This window comes from Eumetopias jubatus, unplaced genomic scaffold (genome assembly GCF_037043125.1).
Source record: "Eumetopias jubatus isolate StellerSeaLion01/CBP00866 unplaced genomic scaffold, mEumJub1_p1.0 scaffold_6, whole genome shotgun sequence".
Taxonomy (NCBI): Eukaryota; Metazoa; Chordata; class Mammalia; order Carnivora; family Otariidae; genus Eumetopias; species Eumetopias jubatus.
Window position 1 is genome coordinate 121182044 of NW_028274812.1, and position 18399 is coordinate 121200442.

General features: G+C 46.2%; 1 protein-coding gene across 1 annotated transcript; it reads left to right on the forward strand.

Moving 5' to 3' along the window:
- The first annotated feature begins 114 nt into the window (after window positions 1–114).
- On the forward strand, window positions 115–17357 carry PPP1R10 (protein phosphatase 1 regulatory subunit 10). Its single transcript, XM_028091051.2, has 20 exons — window positions 115–137; window positions 360–884; window positions 7034–7151; window positions 7826–7912; window positions 8071–8206; window positions 8738–8789; window positions 10932–11009; window positions 11149–11322; window positions 11530–11635; window positions 11735–11847; window positions 12423–12523; window positions 12781–12928; window positions 13230–13388; window positions 13485–13731; window positions 13924–13987; window positions 14119–14313; window positions 14450–14525; window positions 14752–14865; window positions 15019–15819; window positions 16096–17357. Exons 3-20 carry the CDS (start codon window positions 7045–7047, stop codon window positions 16203–16205), a joined length of 2868 nt encoding a protein of 955 aa, XP_027946852.2. The 5' UTR covers window positions 115–137; window positions 360–884; window positions 7034–7044; the 3' UTR covers window positions 16206–17357.
- Window positions 17358–18399: the final 1042 nt, after the last annotated feature.

The window sequence follows — 18399 nt, forward strand, 5'->3', positions numbered from 1 at the left end:
GGCCAATGAATTCACGCCTCGCGCACAATGTCTCGCGACAAGGGCGTTTCACTAGCATGTTTGGGCGCGTTGGGCGGCGTCTGGGTATAAAAGACTCCGCCCGAGCAGGCAGCCGCCATTCTGGGGTTCGTTTAGAGGTAAGTTTGGGTGTTTTGTCGGTTGGAGGGTAAAGTTTTGTTAAAATCGTTGGACTGGGGCAGGGGTTAGGCGTGGGTTCTGTTAAGGACCATGGCTTATAGAAGGCGGCTGTGTTCGGGATGGGACATGGAGGTGTTCGGAGACAACAGATATGGTACTTAGGGTGTTTAAAGCAACCCGTCTTGATTACATCTTTCTCCCTTGTGTTCCTTTTATCCCAGGTTTGAATTTTCTCGGAGAAAGACAGGCCGGCCACGAGGAAAAAAAAGAAACAAGCCGCAGCACCATCTAAGCCCTTGAAAGGATCCTGAGAGGGGGGAAAGGGAAAACAGCAGCCACCAGCCCAACCACTTGTGTCTTCTGCCCCTTCCCACCTATCTTGCCCACCCCACCAGCCCACGCTGCATGGGACTTGAAATCTGTGGCCGAAGGACCGTCACCACATAACTTCAAAAATAATCAACCACCCACCCATCCCAAACCCACCCAAATTCACTCATCCAGCGTTTACTTTTTTGAATCCACTCAGAACTTTTTTTCTACGACCCCCCTCCCTAAATGGAGTTGGGTGGGGGGAAAATGAATACTGAGTTGGCCTTCATTTTTTTAAAAGACTTTTTGATCCAATGAGGCCCCCCAAATAATTGAGTTTTGGGTCCTGGTTGGTTGTTTTATTTTTTTTCTCCAAAATTTTAACCCCCTCCCCCCCTGAGCCCGAGGTGCTGACGTCGCAAAAAAATTGGATAGTAAGTGTCGAATTTTCCAAAACCAGCCTTGCAACAAGAAATCAACGTTTCCCGTTGTGAAACCAAAAATAATGAGAGGAAGAAATGAGCCAATAGAACAAAATAGAACTGGAGAAGGACCAAGCCGGTCACTTAATCTCCATTAAAAAAGGGCCTTTGGTCTTAAACAGTCTTGTTCTGTCTCCCCTACCACCTACCTTCCTGCCCTGCTGCAGGAAAGGAAAGGGTGGAGGGAGGGCCAGCAAGTGAGGATTTTGATGGTTAACCCTTCGTAATCCAGCCAATTTCCAGACTGCCAAAGCCATAAGTGTTTGCTTTTTATAAGGAGGAATGGTTAACTTCCTCTTGTTAGCAGTCTTCAAAAGGGTTAATGAGCTCACATACAAAAGATGGTGGATCTTGTGGCCCAGAAGTCCCACTTCTTTGTGTGTGAGACAAGCAGGGCGCCTTTCAATTTGCCAGATTAATAAGCAATCTGTACATAAAGATTGCAGGGTAAGGAGATGGGCAGAGAATAACTGGCTATGACTTTTTAAATGATTGTTAAATCCTCTCAATTTTAATGTAATTTGCTTGGGGTATATTTGTGTGGTTAAAATAGGTGGCAATCTAGGAATAAAGATTGCAAGACACTATTCAGTACAAAATATAATCTTAGTGCCAGTACATACAAGATAATGGGGAGGTAAAGAATGTTTTGTAATTGTTGCAGGTTGCATAGGTTATTTAAGAGCAAAAATGATTAACATTTTAACTTGATACGTATTGGTGGGTGGTAATACAGTCTGATAGGGGGTGGAAAGGTTGGGAAATGTGGAATTCAGGAGTATAATTTTAAAAGCCATTTAGTGCAATTGAATGCTAGCTTTCTAAAAGATTTGTGTCGTTAAAAGGAATTTTTTTCTTCCCTGCTTCAATATGGCGACTTTTCCTTGTCCTTTTGTCTTCCAAGCGGCGTTGCAGGTTGTGTCTTGGCCCATTTTTCTCCTGTCCTCCCACCTCAACCCTATTTGTTGAGAGGGGTCCAAATCCTCCCCCCTTTCCCTTTATAGGGAGGATGGGGGTGGTCGATGGTAGCAGGTTGAACCTCAATTGCAAATTCAATTCTTCCCCGCAGAAAGTTGTTCTTTTAAATATTTTAATTGGTTTTATTTTCACAACTCTCTTACTCAAATTAGGTCAAAGACCATTCAGGATGGGTGTTGGTTTGGGGTATTTTACTGAAAAGGGGTGTTTTTTTGATGTAACTAGCTGCCGGCAGTGCCGGGATAGCTTTTTTTAAGTTTTCCTCTTCTCCATTACAAAATGGCGTCGTCCTGCTTCTTTGTTGTTTTTTTCTCCCCCTTTTGCCATCCCGAGCTTAGGGCCGCCCTAGAAACTTGGTCAAGGGGGAGGAGCAGCATGGAGAGGTGATGTAATCAGCTTTCTTCCTCTCCACCCTCTTGAAACTCCACCCCTGAGCAGATGCTTTCTGGCCTCCTGTGCACGCTGCTGCTAGACAGGAAAAGACCTTTTCTTTAGACTATCTTTTATAATCTTAAAGGGAAAAAGCTTATAGGAATTAGGTCTTGAAGTTGTCCATCTCCTGGGCAGCTCTAGTTTTTATATTTAACAATCAGAGCCTGTTGCTTTTAATTTCACCTTCCTTCACTCATCACAACTGCTTGGAAGTTTTCCCCGCTTCAGTTGCTAGGGGTGGAAAACCAGTCAAACCAACTATACTTTAAGACTGGGAGCCTTCTGGGGTGTGTGTGTGTGTGTGTGTGTGTGTGGATCTGTGCGGGGGGGGGGGATAGTGGGGAAAGGAGGACTTGGGAAAGTGACTTGAATAGACAAATGGGGCCTAATGACACTGAATTGTGCCATTGCTGCTCAGGAACTAGTCCTTGGGCCTGCATTCGGTCGCTTTGTATAATGAGACTGGGGGAGGGTGGGTACTTCAGGACTTCTTTTTAAATCACCCTTATTCCCACCTCTGGGTTTGGGGATAAACTCTTTGTGTTCAGTGCTGTGTCACGTTCTCCAGTTGCGTAGCTCCTCTACATTGGTACTAGGATGAGAAGTGAATAGGAAAGGAGGCGGCAGTTGTAAACTCAAGGCAGGGGGATGCGAGCTACGGTGTCTGGTAAGCAAAACCTTTCTGGTATTACATTTCACAACCTTCATTTCTTTTTTCCAAAGAACCACCTTTTTTGAATTTCTTTTTCCTTCCCTTTAGAAAGAAATTCTTTTAAAAACATTAATGGGAGAATAATAATGTCTTCTTCATTTTTTAACTCGTGCAGTGCTTTGGCAGTGGGTGCATGTTCAAGCCATGCCCAATCTGAGGGTGGTATTGGGTGTCCTGTCCCTTCTCTATCTTCCTCCAACTTTTTCAAAGTCAAATCTTTGTCAGACTCTCCATATACTTTTCATTTTTTAAAGTCCTAATTTGAAGTGTGGAGGTTCTAGGCAGAATTGGAAAGCCATTTTGTACAGCTGTCCTTTGGTGACTTGGTGAGACTTCAGGGCTAATTTTCTGCTGGGTACGGATTCTCAAATTAGTACTTCTGGATTGGGTGGGAGGGACTCTTCTACATGTCTACTGACCGCAAGTTTTTTATCTTTTAAGCAGTTTGCCATGTGCCTCTGCAGCATACCTTCCTTGGGAGCTGACTGTTCCACCCATTGGGGTTCCTGATCTCTAGTGAACAGGGGACTAATAAGATCTTCCTTAACATGGGAGATGGGGAAACAAGGTCGTCTAGGGAAACCACATCCATCCAGAGAACCTCGGAGAACCTGATCCTTATAGTTTGTGGCCAGTTAAATTCTGGGATCTTTCGCTGGGGCTTGGGGGGAGGGGGCTGGTGATTGTACATTCTCACTGAGAGGCAGATAAGGTTTTGGGGAGATCACTGTATCAGGTTTTCAAAATGAGTTTGAGGGGTAGGGGCTTACTCCTTAGGAGAGGTAAGACCTCGTGCATCACCTGAGAGACCTAATTCAGTCCACTGAGTCATATTAGGACATAACCTCAAACACCCAAGAAAAGGAAGTGGAATGTCAGGGGTCAGGTACAAAGCATTTTCATTTCCCGAAGTGCTAAGGCTTCTAAGTTAAGGTAAATTCAGACTCCTTCCTCCTTTGTTACAAGAGTGTTAATGATTGTTTTTAAAAGGGCTCTGATTTGCATAGGGATTTTGTCCTGAACCAATTAAGTTCTTTTTTCTTGGTGATGGGTATGGATGACCAAGCTAGATGTTTTTCACCCTGTTAATTTAATAACCCTCAAGTAAAATTCATTTCGGAGGCAGGAGTTGGTGTCACTTAAGTTTCTCTCTGGTAAGAAATGTAGAAAACTCCCCAGTGCCTTGTGTGTGTCAGTAGTGCTCATCTCTACAAAATCCTCCATGAGAAGGAACGCACAGCTTAGGACGAGCTGGAGATAAGGCTGGGGTGGTTCCCCTCCCTCCCGCCCCTTCTGTATGTTCTGTCTTCAAGGAAATTAAAAGCAAACATACCATGCCCTAGATTATTTTTGCTTCCAGAAAGCTTCCTTAAGCATTCGTTCCAGGCTCCAGATAGCACTAGGTAATGTTGACACTGGGTTACTGCCCCTCCTTCCTGGTCAACTCTGCCTTTTCCACTGTAGGCCTGTGCCAGGAATTTAGGCTCTTCATTCCTTTCCACTCGAGTGCCTTGTAGCTTCTTTCAAAATGTACTGGCTGCGAAGTAAGGAAATTTGGTTGTAAGACACTTGGAGTCCTTAATTTTAAATGAGTCAGAACTAATTTGCCTTTAGGAAAGCCATGAAAAAACCCATTTACATTTTGTCACGATTGGTACTTGTGAGACGAAACTTAGTTCTATTAATTGTATTTCCAAAATATAAATAATAGGAAAAATATTAGTGGGAAACGAATATTTAACATTTCTGCTTTGTCTTCTAGCTTCCCCTGACTATTCTTGCTTGTGAATGGGAATGAAAAAGTTGTCCCTGGGTCCCATTCCCAGCAGACGGCACTGGACAGAATTTAGCTTTGTACTCATTGGTCTCTTTCTGGGGATGGTTATTCTCTCTTCTTTCCCACCCTCTTACGTGAAGAGGAACATTTGAGCTCAGGTGACACTTCTTTTGAGTTTCTGAAGGAAGTAGGGGTAGAGGTCCTTTTGGCTCAGCTCGTACTTGGATATGCAAAAGGTAGTTCTCCAAGGTGATGTATATCTACTCTGGGTTTGAATCAGGTCAGCAGTATTTGGCCTGGTGGGGGCGGTGGTGCTGGTTTGAAGTGATGTTAATTTAATTGAAGTCTTTTTGTCACATTGTGTATATTGTGGTTGCCGATGATATGTATTATTTAGAGTCACTTACTGCTTTTCCAGTCTCTGATAGATGGGAAATCTGTTTTATCCCTTTGTTGTGTCTCTGTGTGTATCTCTTGGTATAGTGTCTATATTATATCCCTTTATGGTGTCTTACTACATGGGAAGAATGCCTTTCTCTCCGTGTCTGTCGCTAAGAATCACCACACTTCAGTGGATTTGGCCCATGGGCTTCTAATCTTATCCAGTATTCTACTTCAGTATTTCTCCTCTGACCTCAGGTTCTCCCTGTCCTTGTGGAGGTTCCATAGCAGCCGCAATAGCACACTTAACCCAGAGTTGCCCACCTCAGCATTTTTTACCTCATCTCTGTATTCAGCCCACAGATCTCAAGAACCAGCCTCTTCCCTGCTGCTGCTGCTGCTTCCCTAGGTGGTTAGGGTCTATCTATTTAGAAATTTATTGGCCTTTTTTGTTGGGAGGACTAGAAGGTTGAGATTGTTATGCTTGTTTTTCTTTTTATTTGTCTGAGAACAAATAGAACAAATTTTTGTTGTTTTATAAGAAACTTGTTCTCTTTCCTGCACAAAACACAGCTTGTAAAACACTGATTTCCCCACCCTTCTACTGGGATCATGTCTGTTATCTGTACTATAAGCAGAAGGCAAGAAATTGTTTTTTTCTTGCCTCCTTTCTACCCAGCATTAATCTTACATTCCAAACGCAAATATTACTGAGGTAGCTTGCTTTTTCGGTTCTCAGAGGCCTGTGTTTAGAGGCATAAAAATCCTAGTCAGAGCCACATTGATTGTAAATTGCCTTGGGTTTTGGCCTAGAAATTGCTTCACACTTTATCCCATAACAGGAGGTTAGCTTTTAATGAGCTCCTTTTCTAACCTGGTCTAAAGTAGCTACTTAAAATTTAATGGCATTTTTCCAGCTTCCAGTTTTATTCCATTCTTTTTGGCTCCGTGGTTTCTAATTTCAGGCCTTTCTTTTGGGGATCTTGGATGGTAGTGTGATTTTGGAGAGGAGTAGTAATCAAATTCGCATCTTTGCTTTTGAAATCACAAACCAGTCTTCCTCTTAACTTTAAAACAATAAAATTTGTACAGTATTTGGTTAATGAGTGACGATTCTGTTCATGGCTTAGGAGTACCTGCTTGATTTTCTTTATATCCATTTGTTTCCATTTCTGGGAGCTACCCACAGCTCTCTTGAGGGAAAGATTATGTTTTCAAGTTTTTATCACTTACCGCTTCAGCTGATTGTCTCCTGGTGCAAACAGCATATTCTGCTTGAGGTGACTGTTACTCTTAACAGACTAAGATAAAAAGGAACTGACTAATCTTAGAAGACGTTTAGCCCAAGTGTCCAAGATTGTCCCAGTTCTTATCAAGCTATAGGCTTTTTTTTTCCCCCAAGCTTATTTATCAGCAGCTAAGAAGAAATAGGACCTTAACAATAAGCAGAAATACCTTGGAATGTTCAGTGTTCTGTTATGGGAACTTGACTCAGCTCTAATACAATTTAGTGAAGTTCAGCTATCTAGAAAGGATGTAACTGGGAGGGAGAGAGAAAGGTGTGCTGCCCAGTCCTCCAGTCTAATTGTCTTCCCATTCAGTCCTGTATTAACACCATGCTTAAGTTGCCAGGGCTTTTTTTCGTCTGTGGTAGTGATGGTTGATTTTTTCTTACCTAGGAAATGGTGAGTGTAGTTGAATATAGATCGAATAATTAGTCACAAAATTTTGTCAACTGTAGAAATGGAATTTATTAGAGGGTATAGTGGGACTGTGCTTGCCACCCATTTAACCTGTGGGTTTATTTTGTCCTTGTCTTAGAAACCTCGATCATGGGTTCGGGTCCCATAGATCCCAAAGAGCTTCTCAAGGGCCTGGATAGCTTCCTTAACCGAGATGGGGAAGTCAAGAGTGTGGATGGGATTTCCAAGATCTTCAGGTGAGTCTGCTTATCTTTGGATTCACTGAGCAGAGGATACTGTATGTTGTAATATGACTTTAAGTAAGACTGACAAGAATGAGTGTTTTTGGAGGGGAAAGAGTGGACTAAGATTGGTATCCAATAATTTTAGATAGGAAAAGGTGATCCCTTGGTTCCTCGCCGTAATGGAATCGGGGTTTGGATATCCACAGTCTCGAGGAAGTCATGCTTTGGAAGGAAGGGAGCAGGGGAGCCAGGTGACAGAATTCTTGGTTCTGTTTTGGATCACATTCCATATAACCAAACTGCCGTCTTCCTTCAGGGATCCTCCAGTTTCCCAGGGGAAGGCAAAAAGACTAAGCCAGTCCTGAACAGACTATGAATGGATGGCTGTTAGTGCTAGGATACTTCACTGGGAAGCAGAATCAAGTGTGGCCTGTGGGTTAGAGAAGCAGTGATGCTCACCTCCCCAGATCAGAGACTTTAGTGACTCCTCAGTTGTCTTCCATCCTCTCATAAGATTCCATTTCACTCTGGATCCATCCCATCCCCCGAGAGGCTTGTGTGACCTTCCCACTCTGTGGCAAAGTCCCAAGTCATCAGGGATTTTTAGGCACTCCCACAGATCAGAGATGCTTCTGCTGAAAGAAGAGCCTCTTGCTCCATTTCTAACCTTAATTTCTCTCCTACAGCCTGATGAAGGAGGCACGAAAGATGGTGAGTCGATGCACTTACTTGAACATTCTCCTGCAGACCCAGTCACCAGAAATATTGGTCAAGTAAGTGGGGATCTGAGTGGCTGGGCTGGGAAGATGTACTTAGAAGGTGGGTGAGGGGAGGCATGGGGTTCCTAGGTCATTGTTGGGGGACTAGGATTATGGGATATGGCACTCCAAAACCCAGGAAAGGCATTACAGATTCTCTTACCTGCCTGCAGGTTTATTGATGTTGGTGGCTACAAGCTGCTTAACAATTGGCTGACCTATTCAAAGACAACCAACAACATTCCCCTCTTGCAGCAAATTCTGTTGACCCTGCAGCACCTCCCGCTCACTGTGGACCATCTCAAGCAGGTACCTTAAGTCTCTACAACACTAGTGCTTCCTTTTTGCTTTAGCCTAATAGATAAAACACACGGACTGTGATGTGGTTGCATTCTTGAGCCTGTGCAGGAGAGTGGTAGAAAGATAGGAATTTAGAATCAGAAGACTTGGTTTATGTACATTAATAGGTGTGTGGTTAGGGCAGTTCGGGTATTTGAGCCTCAGTTTTCTTGTCTGTCGTTGGGAATGATTGTACCTATCTACATTGGTTGTTTTAAGGTTAAGATTGTGCCTACAAAGGTTTTGTAAATGGTAAAGTACTACAGTAGTGGTGGCCGCAGTTAGGGACCATTAAGAAGTTATGGGCGGGGCACCCAGCTGGCTCAGTTGGTGGAGTGTGCGACTGTTGATCTCGGGATTGTGGGTTTGAGCCACACGCTTGGGTATAGAGACGACTTAAAGTCTCACAAAAAAGAAATGGTGCAGGAATTTGTGCAGTTCTTAGCTCCAAGAGGACTCATTTTCCTCCTTGTACTTAACCTTTCTCCCCATCTCTCGTAGAACAACACAGCCAAACTGGTGAAGCAGCTGAGCAAGTCCAGTGAGGATGAAGGTAGGGGCCATCCTTCCTCACGACTGCCTCCTCATTATCTGCCTTGAACTGCCCGTCACTCCTCCTTACCTCACTTTACTTTCCTCTTTTAAAAATGGAGCCTCTCTAACCCGTCACCCTTTCCTGTTCTCAATTCCGAGTGGGATTTGTCCATTTCTCTGCTACTGAATGTGAGACAAGACCCCATATTTTAACAAGAAGCTGATTCTTACTATCTGTTGGTGTAAAAGGTATACACTTAAAATTCTTTGGAGAAAATAGTGTCATCCAAGAGAGTGTCATCATCATTTCCTTTTGTTTTTCTAAATAAATATAGCACATTCTGGGACCTTCAGTGTGTGTTTTCCTAACAATAGACATATAGTTTTACCAATAAACACCTTCGTTTAGGACATGGGCAGAAAGATTCCTGACTGCTGGAGTAGATCATAGCTTTGGTAGCAACAGAGTCTTTCTTTTTCTTAAGACAAAGCGTATCGGAGCCCTTGGCAGGGGCCATACAGTTCTGGCTTAAAGACAGGGCCTGGCTTCAGAAAGTCACAGCCTTTTCTTTAGTGAAGAAAAGGGTTTATACCCAGGGCACAAACCACTACTGAAGACACTAGTGGGCCACAAGTGAGCAGTATTCTAGCGGAGCTAATCCCCTGATCAGAATACAGGCTTACTCTTTTGTCTAAAGGGAATGGCGTGCTAGGTCCTTTTGGAAAGAGGCTTTGGCAGTTTGGTGTGGAAGGAGCATGTAGGCCTGGGTAAGCCTTTCTGAAGTTCCTTTAGCTGTAGGAGAAAACACTGGGAATATTTACCAAGATAAAGTGTTTAATTCATAGTGTTTAAGTGAAAAAATATTTTCTAGCTTTCTGTTCTTTTAGTTGTATTCATTCTCGGTTTTAGGTCCTTTTAGATACTGAGCACTTCTGTATTTGTGACGTTACACAGCATCTTGAATAATAATTTGTAATGTAACACATACTATAGAATTTCCTATTAAATCATTGCTCGTTTCTTGTTTCTTTATTGTTGGGTATAGTGTCCCTTGTTTTCCAGTTAGCTCAGTTGTGCTGCCACCTTTGAATATAGATTTAATTGTTCAGTACTTCTTTGAATACTGAAATTTGTACATTCCTTATAGACCTTAAAGTTTCAATAGACCATAGTACCAATTGGTCCAAAAAGATTTTAGGATATCCCTGTATTGGGGATGCACTGGAGTTCATGTTGCCTTAAGTATAGAAATTGCTAGTTGTGGTTTAATGTTTTCAACAATCTCATTATTAAATGAGTCTATAAGTGGAAATGTTGGCAAGAGAATGGATGCCATAGATAAGAGATGTTATTTGCCAAGTACAAAAGGCAAGAGCTGTAAAGGTTTTTGTTCCTTTCTATATATTTGGAAAAACATTTTGTCCTTTATCTTTAAATTCTCTACCCATCTTTTTTATCCAAATAAACAAAGCCTTCCCCATCCCTAAAGTGGTCTGCTTTAAGCTCTTCACCTTTGCTACACTTAATTTTTTTTTTTTTAAGCCATTATCACTAGTAGCAATCTAGGAAGAAAGGTGGCTTAGAAAATCTTTTGTAAACTGGATCTAAAAAAAAAAAAAAATGGATCTAAATCTGCCTCCTTGAAACTTTGCCTTTAGGACAACATAGAGTGATACTGTTCTTAGCTTTTCAGATACTTGAACCCTGCCTGCCTTTTTCCTGATTTTAGTTTGGCACTGGCTTCATTCTGCAGCTTTCTAGCTTTCTGACTCTGATCTTTATGCTGCTGTCTGTCTATGAAGGAGGAATAAAAATCTTCAAGTTATAACAGCCGCATGAAATACATGTAAAAAACTGTCAGTTTCTTTTAATTTAATTTTAATTTATTAACACTGATGTAGTTTTTTAATAATGTACTATGTATATAATTAATGTCCTCCCCCCTGCCCCCAGTTGGATTGGAATAGAAGACTGCTATGTGATTCATTGTTCCATTTTGAAGAGTTTGGTTTTTGAGCCCGTGTCATGTTCTTAAAACTCTTGGTTACATTTTCTGTTACATAGATGTTCACAGTGTATCTTTAAACATCTCTATTTTCTGTTACTGGAAGAATAGTGTTTTTAGCTACTTAGGCATTTCCCTTATATTCTTACCTGCAGAGCTCCGGAAATTGGCTTCAGTCCTTGTCAGTGACTGGATGGCTGTCATCCGCTCCCAGAGCAGTACCCAGCCTGCTGGTAAGCTCCTTAGTCTTTTATCCCTCGTATTTATTTCTTTCCCACTGGGACATGGCCTTCAAGTGTCTTTAGCCTGCTTCACCTCTGACAGTCTTTCTCTTTAAGTAAAATCCTTTTCTACTTTGTTTTTTCATAACAGAGAAAGATAAGAAAAAACGTAAAGAAGAGGGGAAGAGTCGAACCACCCCTCCTGAGCGACCCTTGACTGAGGTGAAGACTGAGACCCGGGCTGAGGAGGCCCCAGAGAAGAAGAAAGAGAAACCTAAGTCTCTCCGAACAACGGCACCCAGTCACGCCAAATTCCGTTCCACTGGTAGGGCTGTTTACTGGTCTTGGGAGGGTCTGTGGGCAGATGTACACCTAGGACCTTGTAGTAGAATAGCTGATTTATGATAGGGCACACATGTGGAAGAGGGAGGATTGGTGGGTGAAGCTTGGGCTGGATGAAGATTTGGACCAGGGAGGAAGAGTTAAGAGAGTGGGAGTGAGTTCAACCCTAACAGCATGTTTCTTCCCACAGGGCTAGAGCTGGAGACCCCATCTTTGGTGCCTGTGAAGAAGAATGCCAGTGCAGTGGTAGTTTCTGACAAGTACAATCTTAAACCCATCCCCCTCAAGCGTCAGAGGTATGGACCACCTCCTGGGTTTCTGCATGGGTTAGGTCTGTGGACATGAGGGAGAAAGAAGGGGTGAGTCAGAGATGTTGACAGTTCCTCTTCTGACAGCACCACAGTTGCTCCAGGAGATGCTGCACCCCCTGCAGAGAAGAAATACAAGCCACTGAACACCACACCGAATGCCACCAAAGAGATCAAAGTGAAGATCATCCCACCACAGCGTGAGTCTAAAGTGGAGGAATACACTTTGGGAGCAAACTCTTCATGGGAGTGAATGTTGGGGGGTGGTAGGGGACGGATTCTTGGTGTCTTAATTAACTTTTGCACCTCTGGAGCTCCCCTTTCATAGGATTACTTAAAAGTAATTTTAGAGATGAGGGATGGAGGTGTGCTATTCAGTGACTGATTTAGGGGTACTCCCAGCTTTGGGATATTCGGTCCTGTCCATGGGGGCTGGCTTCTTCAGTTACCTGAGCTCTGATTCATACTCAGAGCCTCAAGTTGCCTGCCTTTAAAAGAAAGGGCACCTGGCTGGCTCAGTTGGAGGAGCATGCAACTCTTTTTATCCAGGTCAGGAGTTCAAGACCCACATTGGTTGTAGAGATTACTTAAAAACAAAAGAACAACAAGAATTTCTTGTATGAATCCAGCATATGCTTCCTGGTCACCTTGAACTTACTGTGTCCTCAGTTGGGGCAGGGTCTCCATTGGCCCACTTACTGCCCAGATTTTGTCTATAGGAATAGGATTGTGAAAGAGGTCTGATGATTCCCTTTTATGCTTTTTCCTTTTGTAGCAATGGAGGGCCTGGGCTTTCTGGATGCGCTCAATTCAGCCCCTGTTCCAGGCATCAAAATTAAGAAGAAGAAGAAGGTGCTGTCACCTACAGCTGCCAAGGTATGAGCCCTGGGCTGTAGGTGTCACTTGACCGGGTGTCAAAACTAAAGTAGAAGGAAGGGTCCAGCAGCTACGAGTGTTTGGGGAGGACAACAAGATGTGGACTGGGGTGGGGCGGGCGCGGGGCGGCAGTGTGGGGGGCAGAGTCTTCCTTTAGAGGAACTCATGGGGAATCCTGTCTAGGACCCTGGACCAATTGCCTTACCTTAACCTTGGCTTTCATGTCTGCTCATTAACTTCTTTTTCTTTCTCAATAGCCAAGCCCATTTGAAGGCAAAGCGAGCACAGAACCAAGCACAGCCAAACCTTCTTCCCCAGAACCAGCACCTCTTTGTGAGGCTATGGACACAGACCGCCCAGGCACCCCAGTTCCCCCTGTTGAAGTCCCAGAGCTCATGGATACAGGTAAGTCTAGAAATTGGTTTAGGTTTGGGTGTTTTCTAAAAGGAAGGACCTGGGCGCCTGGGTGGCTCAGTTGGTTAAGCGACTGCCTCCGGCTCAGGTCATGATCCTGGAGTCCCTGGATCGAGTCCCGCATCGGGCTCCCTGCTCAGCGGGGAGTCTGCTTCTCCCTCTGACCCTCCCCCATCTCATGTACTCTCTCTCTCTCTCTCTCATTCTTGCTCTCTTAAATAAATAAGTAAATAAATCTTTTAAAAAAAAAATAAAAGGAAGGATCTGGGTCTGAAACCTCTCTTGCTTACAGCCTCTTTGGAGCCAGGAGCGCTGGATGCAAAGCCAGTGGAGAGTCCTGGAGAGCCTAGCCAGCTGACCCGGAAAGGCAGGAAGAGGAAGACTGTGACGTGGCCGGAGGAGGGCAAACTGAGAGAATATTTCTATTTTGAACTGGATGAAACTGAACGAGGTTAGCGGTCAAGATTCTTGTGTAGAAAGTGGGTATAGAGAGTTTAAAAAGGACTGGGTTGTGTTTATTTTTTCTCTTTTTTCTCCTTGCCAATAGTAAATGTGAATAAGATCAAGGACTTTGGCGAGGCAGCTAAGCGAGAGATACTGTCAGACCGACATGCATTTGAGACGGCCCGGCGTCTGAGCCATGACAACATGGAGGAGAAGGTGCCCTGGGTGTGCCCACGGCCCCTGGTTCTGCCCTCACCCCTTGTCACCCCTGGAAGCAACAGCCAGGAGCGATATATCCAGGCTGAGCGGGAGAAAGGAATCCTCCAGGAGCTCTTCCTAAACAAGGAAAGGTGAGCAAAACATGGTTCACACCCTGGGCGGCATGAACCATGTTTGTGTTAAGTGCTTGGACCCCTGAAGGGAACATGCCCTGGGTAATTCAGACACAGGTGGAGGCTAGGAGGGAATGTGAGGGCTTGAATAAATAATTTGACTGTCATTCTTTTTTTTTTCCTCCCCATCACCTGTGGCATTCCTGATAGTCCTCATGAACCTGATCCTGAGCCCTATGAACCTGTCCCCCCGAAGCTCATCCCCCTAGATGAGGTGAGCACACGCTATGTGGTGATGGAGATTGTGATCGATTTTAATGAGTTTTTCAACATTTCATTTCCATTTCTAATGGAATGTCTCTTCATTCTTTCAAGTTAGTCCTGATTGTTCTTCTGTTCTTGTAGGAGTGTTCCATGGATGAGACCCCATATATTGAGACCCTGGAGCCCGGAGGAGCTGGTGGCTCACCTGATGGGCCAGGTGGCTCCAAGTTGCCTCCTGTCCTGGCCAATCTCATGGGAAGCATGGGTGCTGGGAAGAGCCCCCAGGGTCCTGGAGGAGGAGGCATCAATGTCCAAGAGATCCTCACCTCCATCATGGTATGAGCATGCCTTCCTCTTCACTTTCTCTGGAATCTGCCTCTCTTTTTACCCCAGTACTCATCTTCTCACTTACCTTCTCATCTGGCTCTTTTGCATTTTATTGACCTTGCTCTTTAATCATCTTGCCTTACAGGGTAGCCCAAATAGTCATCCCTCAGAGGAACTGCTAAAGCAACCAGACTATTCAGACAAGATCAAGCAGATGCTCGGTAATCACCAGGGCCAGCCCTGGGGCCTGGGGGAGGAAGCCTACTGTGGAGTTGGGGGTGAGTGGGAAGCCAGGGGTATTGCTGCTGGGTGGGAAGGCAAGACTGGACAGAGCATTACTCTGCCAAGTTGGTCTGAGAGGGCCAGAGAGGCACATCTAAGTAGGAAGTCATGCCTCTTCTAGAATCCTCCTGCTCTACTTTTTTTTTTTTTTTTTTTTTTTAATAGTGCCACATGGACTCTTAGGCCCTGGTCCAATAGCCAATGGTTTCCCACCAGGAGGCCCTGGGGGCCCCAAGGCCATGCAACACTTCCCCCCTGGGCCTGGGGGACCTATGCCAGGTAAGTGGTGAGAGGTTGGAATGGGTTTACCTGCTTTAATTTTGGCCTGGTAATAGTGTAGGATTGACCCAAAGGTGGGAGGTGGTTTAGGCTGGGAGACGCCGTCCCTGAGTGTAACAGGTAGCTGATGTTGTCTCTTTTTTTCCCTCACAGGTCCTCATGGAGGCCCTGGTGGGCCAGTGGGTCCACGTCTCTTGGGTCCCCCACCCCCTCCACGAGGGGGTGATCCCTTCTGGGATGGTCCAGGTGACCCCATGCGGGGTGGCCCAATGCGGGGGGGTCCAGGACCAGGTCCTGGACCATACCATAGAGGCCGTGGTGGCCGAGGAGGAAATGAACCACCTCCTCCTCCTCCCTTCCGGGGGGCCAGAGGAGGTCGCTCTGGAGGAGGACCCCCAAATGGACGAGGGGGCCCTGGTGGGGGCATGGTTGGAGGTGGTGGGCATCGTCCACATGAAGGCCCTGGTGGGGGCATGAGCAGCAGCAGCGGACACCGCCCCCACGAAGGCCCTGGCAGTGGCATGGGTGGTGGGCACCGCCCCCACGACGGCCCAGGCGGTAGCATGGGTGGAGGTGGGGGACATCGTCCCCATGAAGGCCCTGGTGGTGGCATGGGCAGTGGCAGTGGCCATCGCCCCCATGAAGGCCCTGGCAGTGGCATGGGTGGAGGCAGTGGACATCGCCCCCATGAAGGTCCTGGTGGAGGAATGGGTGCTGGAGGTGGACATCGCCCCCATGAAGGCCCTGGTGGGAGCATGGGTGGAAGTGGTGGACATCGCCCCCATGAAGGTCCTGGACATGGGGGGCCCCATGGCCACCGGCCTCATGATGTCCCTGGTCACCGAGGCCATGACCATCGAGGGCCACCACCTCATGAGCACCGTGGCCATGATGGCCCTGGCCACGGAGGAGGGGGCCACCGAGGGCACGATGGAGGCCACAGCCATGGAGGAGGTGAGAATGGTTCCTGCTCGGTACTACATGGCTTTTGGTGTCCCCTGCAAGTTTTGGGGGAGCATCACTACCCTGGGTGTGCTAGGCCAGACATGAAATCACCCTTTGTTCAGTATGCCTGGCAGTTGCTACCCTTGGCCCTTTCCTCAAATCCGTAAGATTCCATGTCTCCCTGAAAGATAGTTTTCAGGATGCTATGGACGGGGTGGGGATGGGGTGCGAGGGTGGCATCAACCTCTTAGCCGTGTTCTAACGACTCCACCATCATTCCCACAGACATGTCAAACCGCCCTGTTTGCCGACATTTCATGATGAAGGGCAACTGCCGCTATGAGAACAACTGTGCCTTCTACCACCCGGGTGTTAATGGGCCCCCCCTGCCCTAGGGACCGCCGCCTCTGCCCCACCCACACACACCCCTGTGGACTGCAGCCTTGCTCCTTCCACCCTGTTATGGCTTCTGTGAGGCCCACGTTCCCCTGTCCCCAGCTGAGGAGGAGCCGGCCCCCTCAGTTCCCACCTGCTTGGGTTGCTGGGGGTTTTCTGATCACTGGTGCGCATTGATGTACATACTTTCCTCCAGTCTGAGGAGGAGAGAGACTGGCTACATTCTGTACCCTGGACTGCTGAAGAGAAGACCCAGTTGGCTTCATTTTTTTGAGGAGATGTGCCCTATAACCCCAAACCCCTTTCCAGTATTACCCTTTATGCCTGAGAACCTAAAGCTGGTTATCCTGGAGAACACCTCTACTCTCCTATTGTGGGTCCTCCACATGCACACAGAACTGACACGGGATCAGCTGCACTTATGAAATCATCCCAGCCAAGTTCATTCTTCTCATGGGGTGGGGAGATGGTAAAAGGGGTCTTAGATATCCCACTGCACTGAGAGGGCTCAATCAGGCTGGATTTGAGTTCTGGAATACATCATCCCCACTTCTGCCCTGGCACAGGCTTTCCATTGAGTCTCTTCTCAAGTAAGACTTCGCAACCTTCTGTGAACACCCAGGTCTGCGTCATGGGTCTGCTAGGTTCAGTGATGGTCAATTCACGTCTGCATCCAGTGGAAGTTGCAGCTGGCACGGGTGAGGCTAGTGGTGTCGGCCCACCCTTGCCTGCAGCTCATTCTGGAAACTTTGTAAAACACTTCAGTGAGACCAGCTTTCCATCAACTTGGCCGCATTCTGGGCCTGACAGTCACACTACACGCACTGCCTTCAGGAGCTGGCACCGCTCTGCCCCCACCTGGAGCCTTGTCGGTGCGAGGCCTCTGGCTCCCTTGCCCTGTCAGCCACCTCCGAGTCCCACCAGGTGCCTTCCTGGGTGGGTGCCGCAAGCTGACGTGCCCTTCCCCAGCCCTCTCCTTCCCAGGTCTCGGCATCAGTTTGTTTTCTATGAAAACAGTGGATTGGTTGGCTTTTGTGCAGGGTCTTGGGTTAGAGCCACGATGGATTTGAGGGATGAGTATTTTTTTTCTTTTGGTTTTGTATATTTTGTACATTAATAATAAACAGTGGAAAGAGAAGCAGCTTATTTAACCCCTAGTGTGTTTGGGCTCTTTGTTTAAAAAAAAAAAAAAAAAAAACCAACCATTGTCTGCTGCCTTAAGTACGTTAGTACGACCCTCTGTGGAATCCGTTACTCAGTCCCTTTGAGTAGCTAACATTTGTTTTGCTGTGAGGTCAGTGTGGGTGTTAAGTGAAACACTGGTGAAAGAATACTGTGAACATAAAAGACCACAGGTACAGGGTAAATCTCATGGGTCAACATTCTTTGAGCAATCCTTGGGACCTAGGGAAACAGCTTTTCACAGAATGCTGGAGCTGCTGATGGTGTGGGTGGACATTCGTTCCACCTCTAGTTGAACCTACCATCCCCGTGGAGTTGCCTAGGAAAGGAATTTTAAGTGAGGGTGGGTGGAAGGAGGGAAAACTCCGAAGAGCAGTTTCTGGGGGAAGGAAAAACTGGTGGCTCCTTTTAAGAGCAGTTTCAGTGGACAAAGAAGAAAAGCAGAACAGCGTAGGCTGCTCTTCCCCCCAGAAAGTGGCTCTGCGGAGCAGACATCACTAAGCCTACTGCCTGATGATGTTGGATCCTTTTTTTTTTTTTAAAGATTTTATTTATCTGAGAGAGAGAGAGCACATGAGAGGGGGGAGGGTCAGAGGGAGAAGCAGACTCCCTGCCAAGCAGGGAGCCCGATGTGGGACTCGATCCCGGGACTCCAGGATCATGACCTGAGCCGAAGGCAGTCGCTTAACCAACTGAGCCACCCAGGCTCCCGTTTTGTTTTTTTTTTTTAAAGATTTTATTTATTTGACAGAGAGACAGCAAGAGAGGGAACACAAGCAGGGGGAGTGGGAAAGGGAGAAGCAGGCTTCCTTCCCACAGAGTGGAGAGCCTGATGCAGGGCTCGATCCCAGGACCCCGGGATCATGATCTGAGCGGAAGGCAGATGCTTAACGACAGCCACCCAGGCGCCCCATGATGTTGGATTCTTAAGGACAGGTGTTAGTTGTGTAAGGTCTTGGAGACAGGTTTTGGAGATCAGAACATGGATAGGATTAACTTCAAATAGGAATT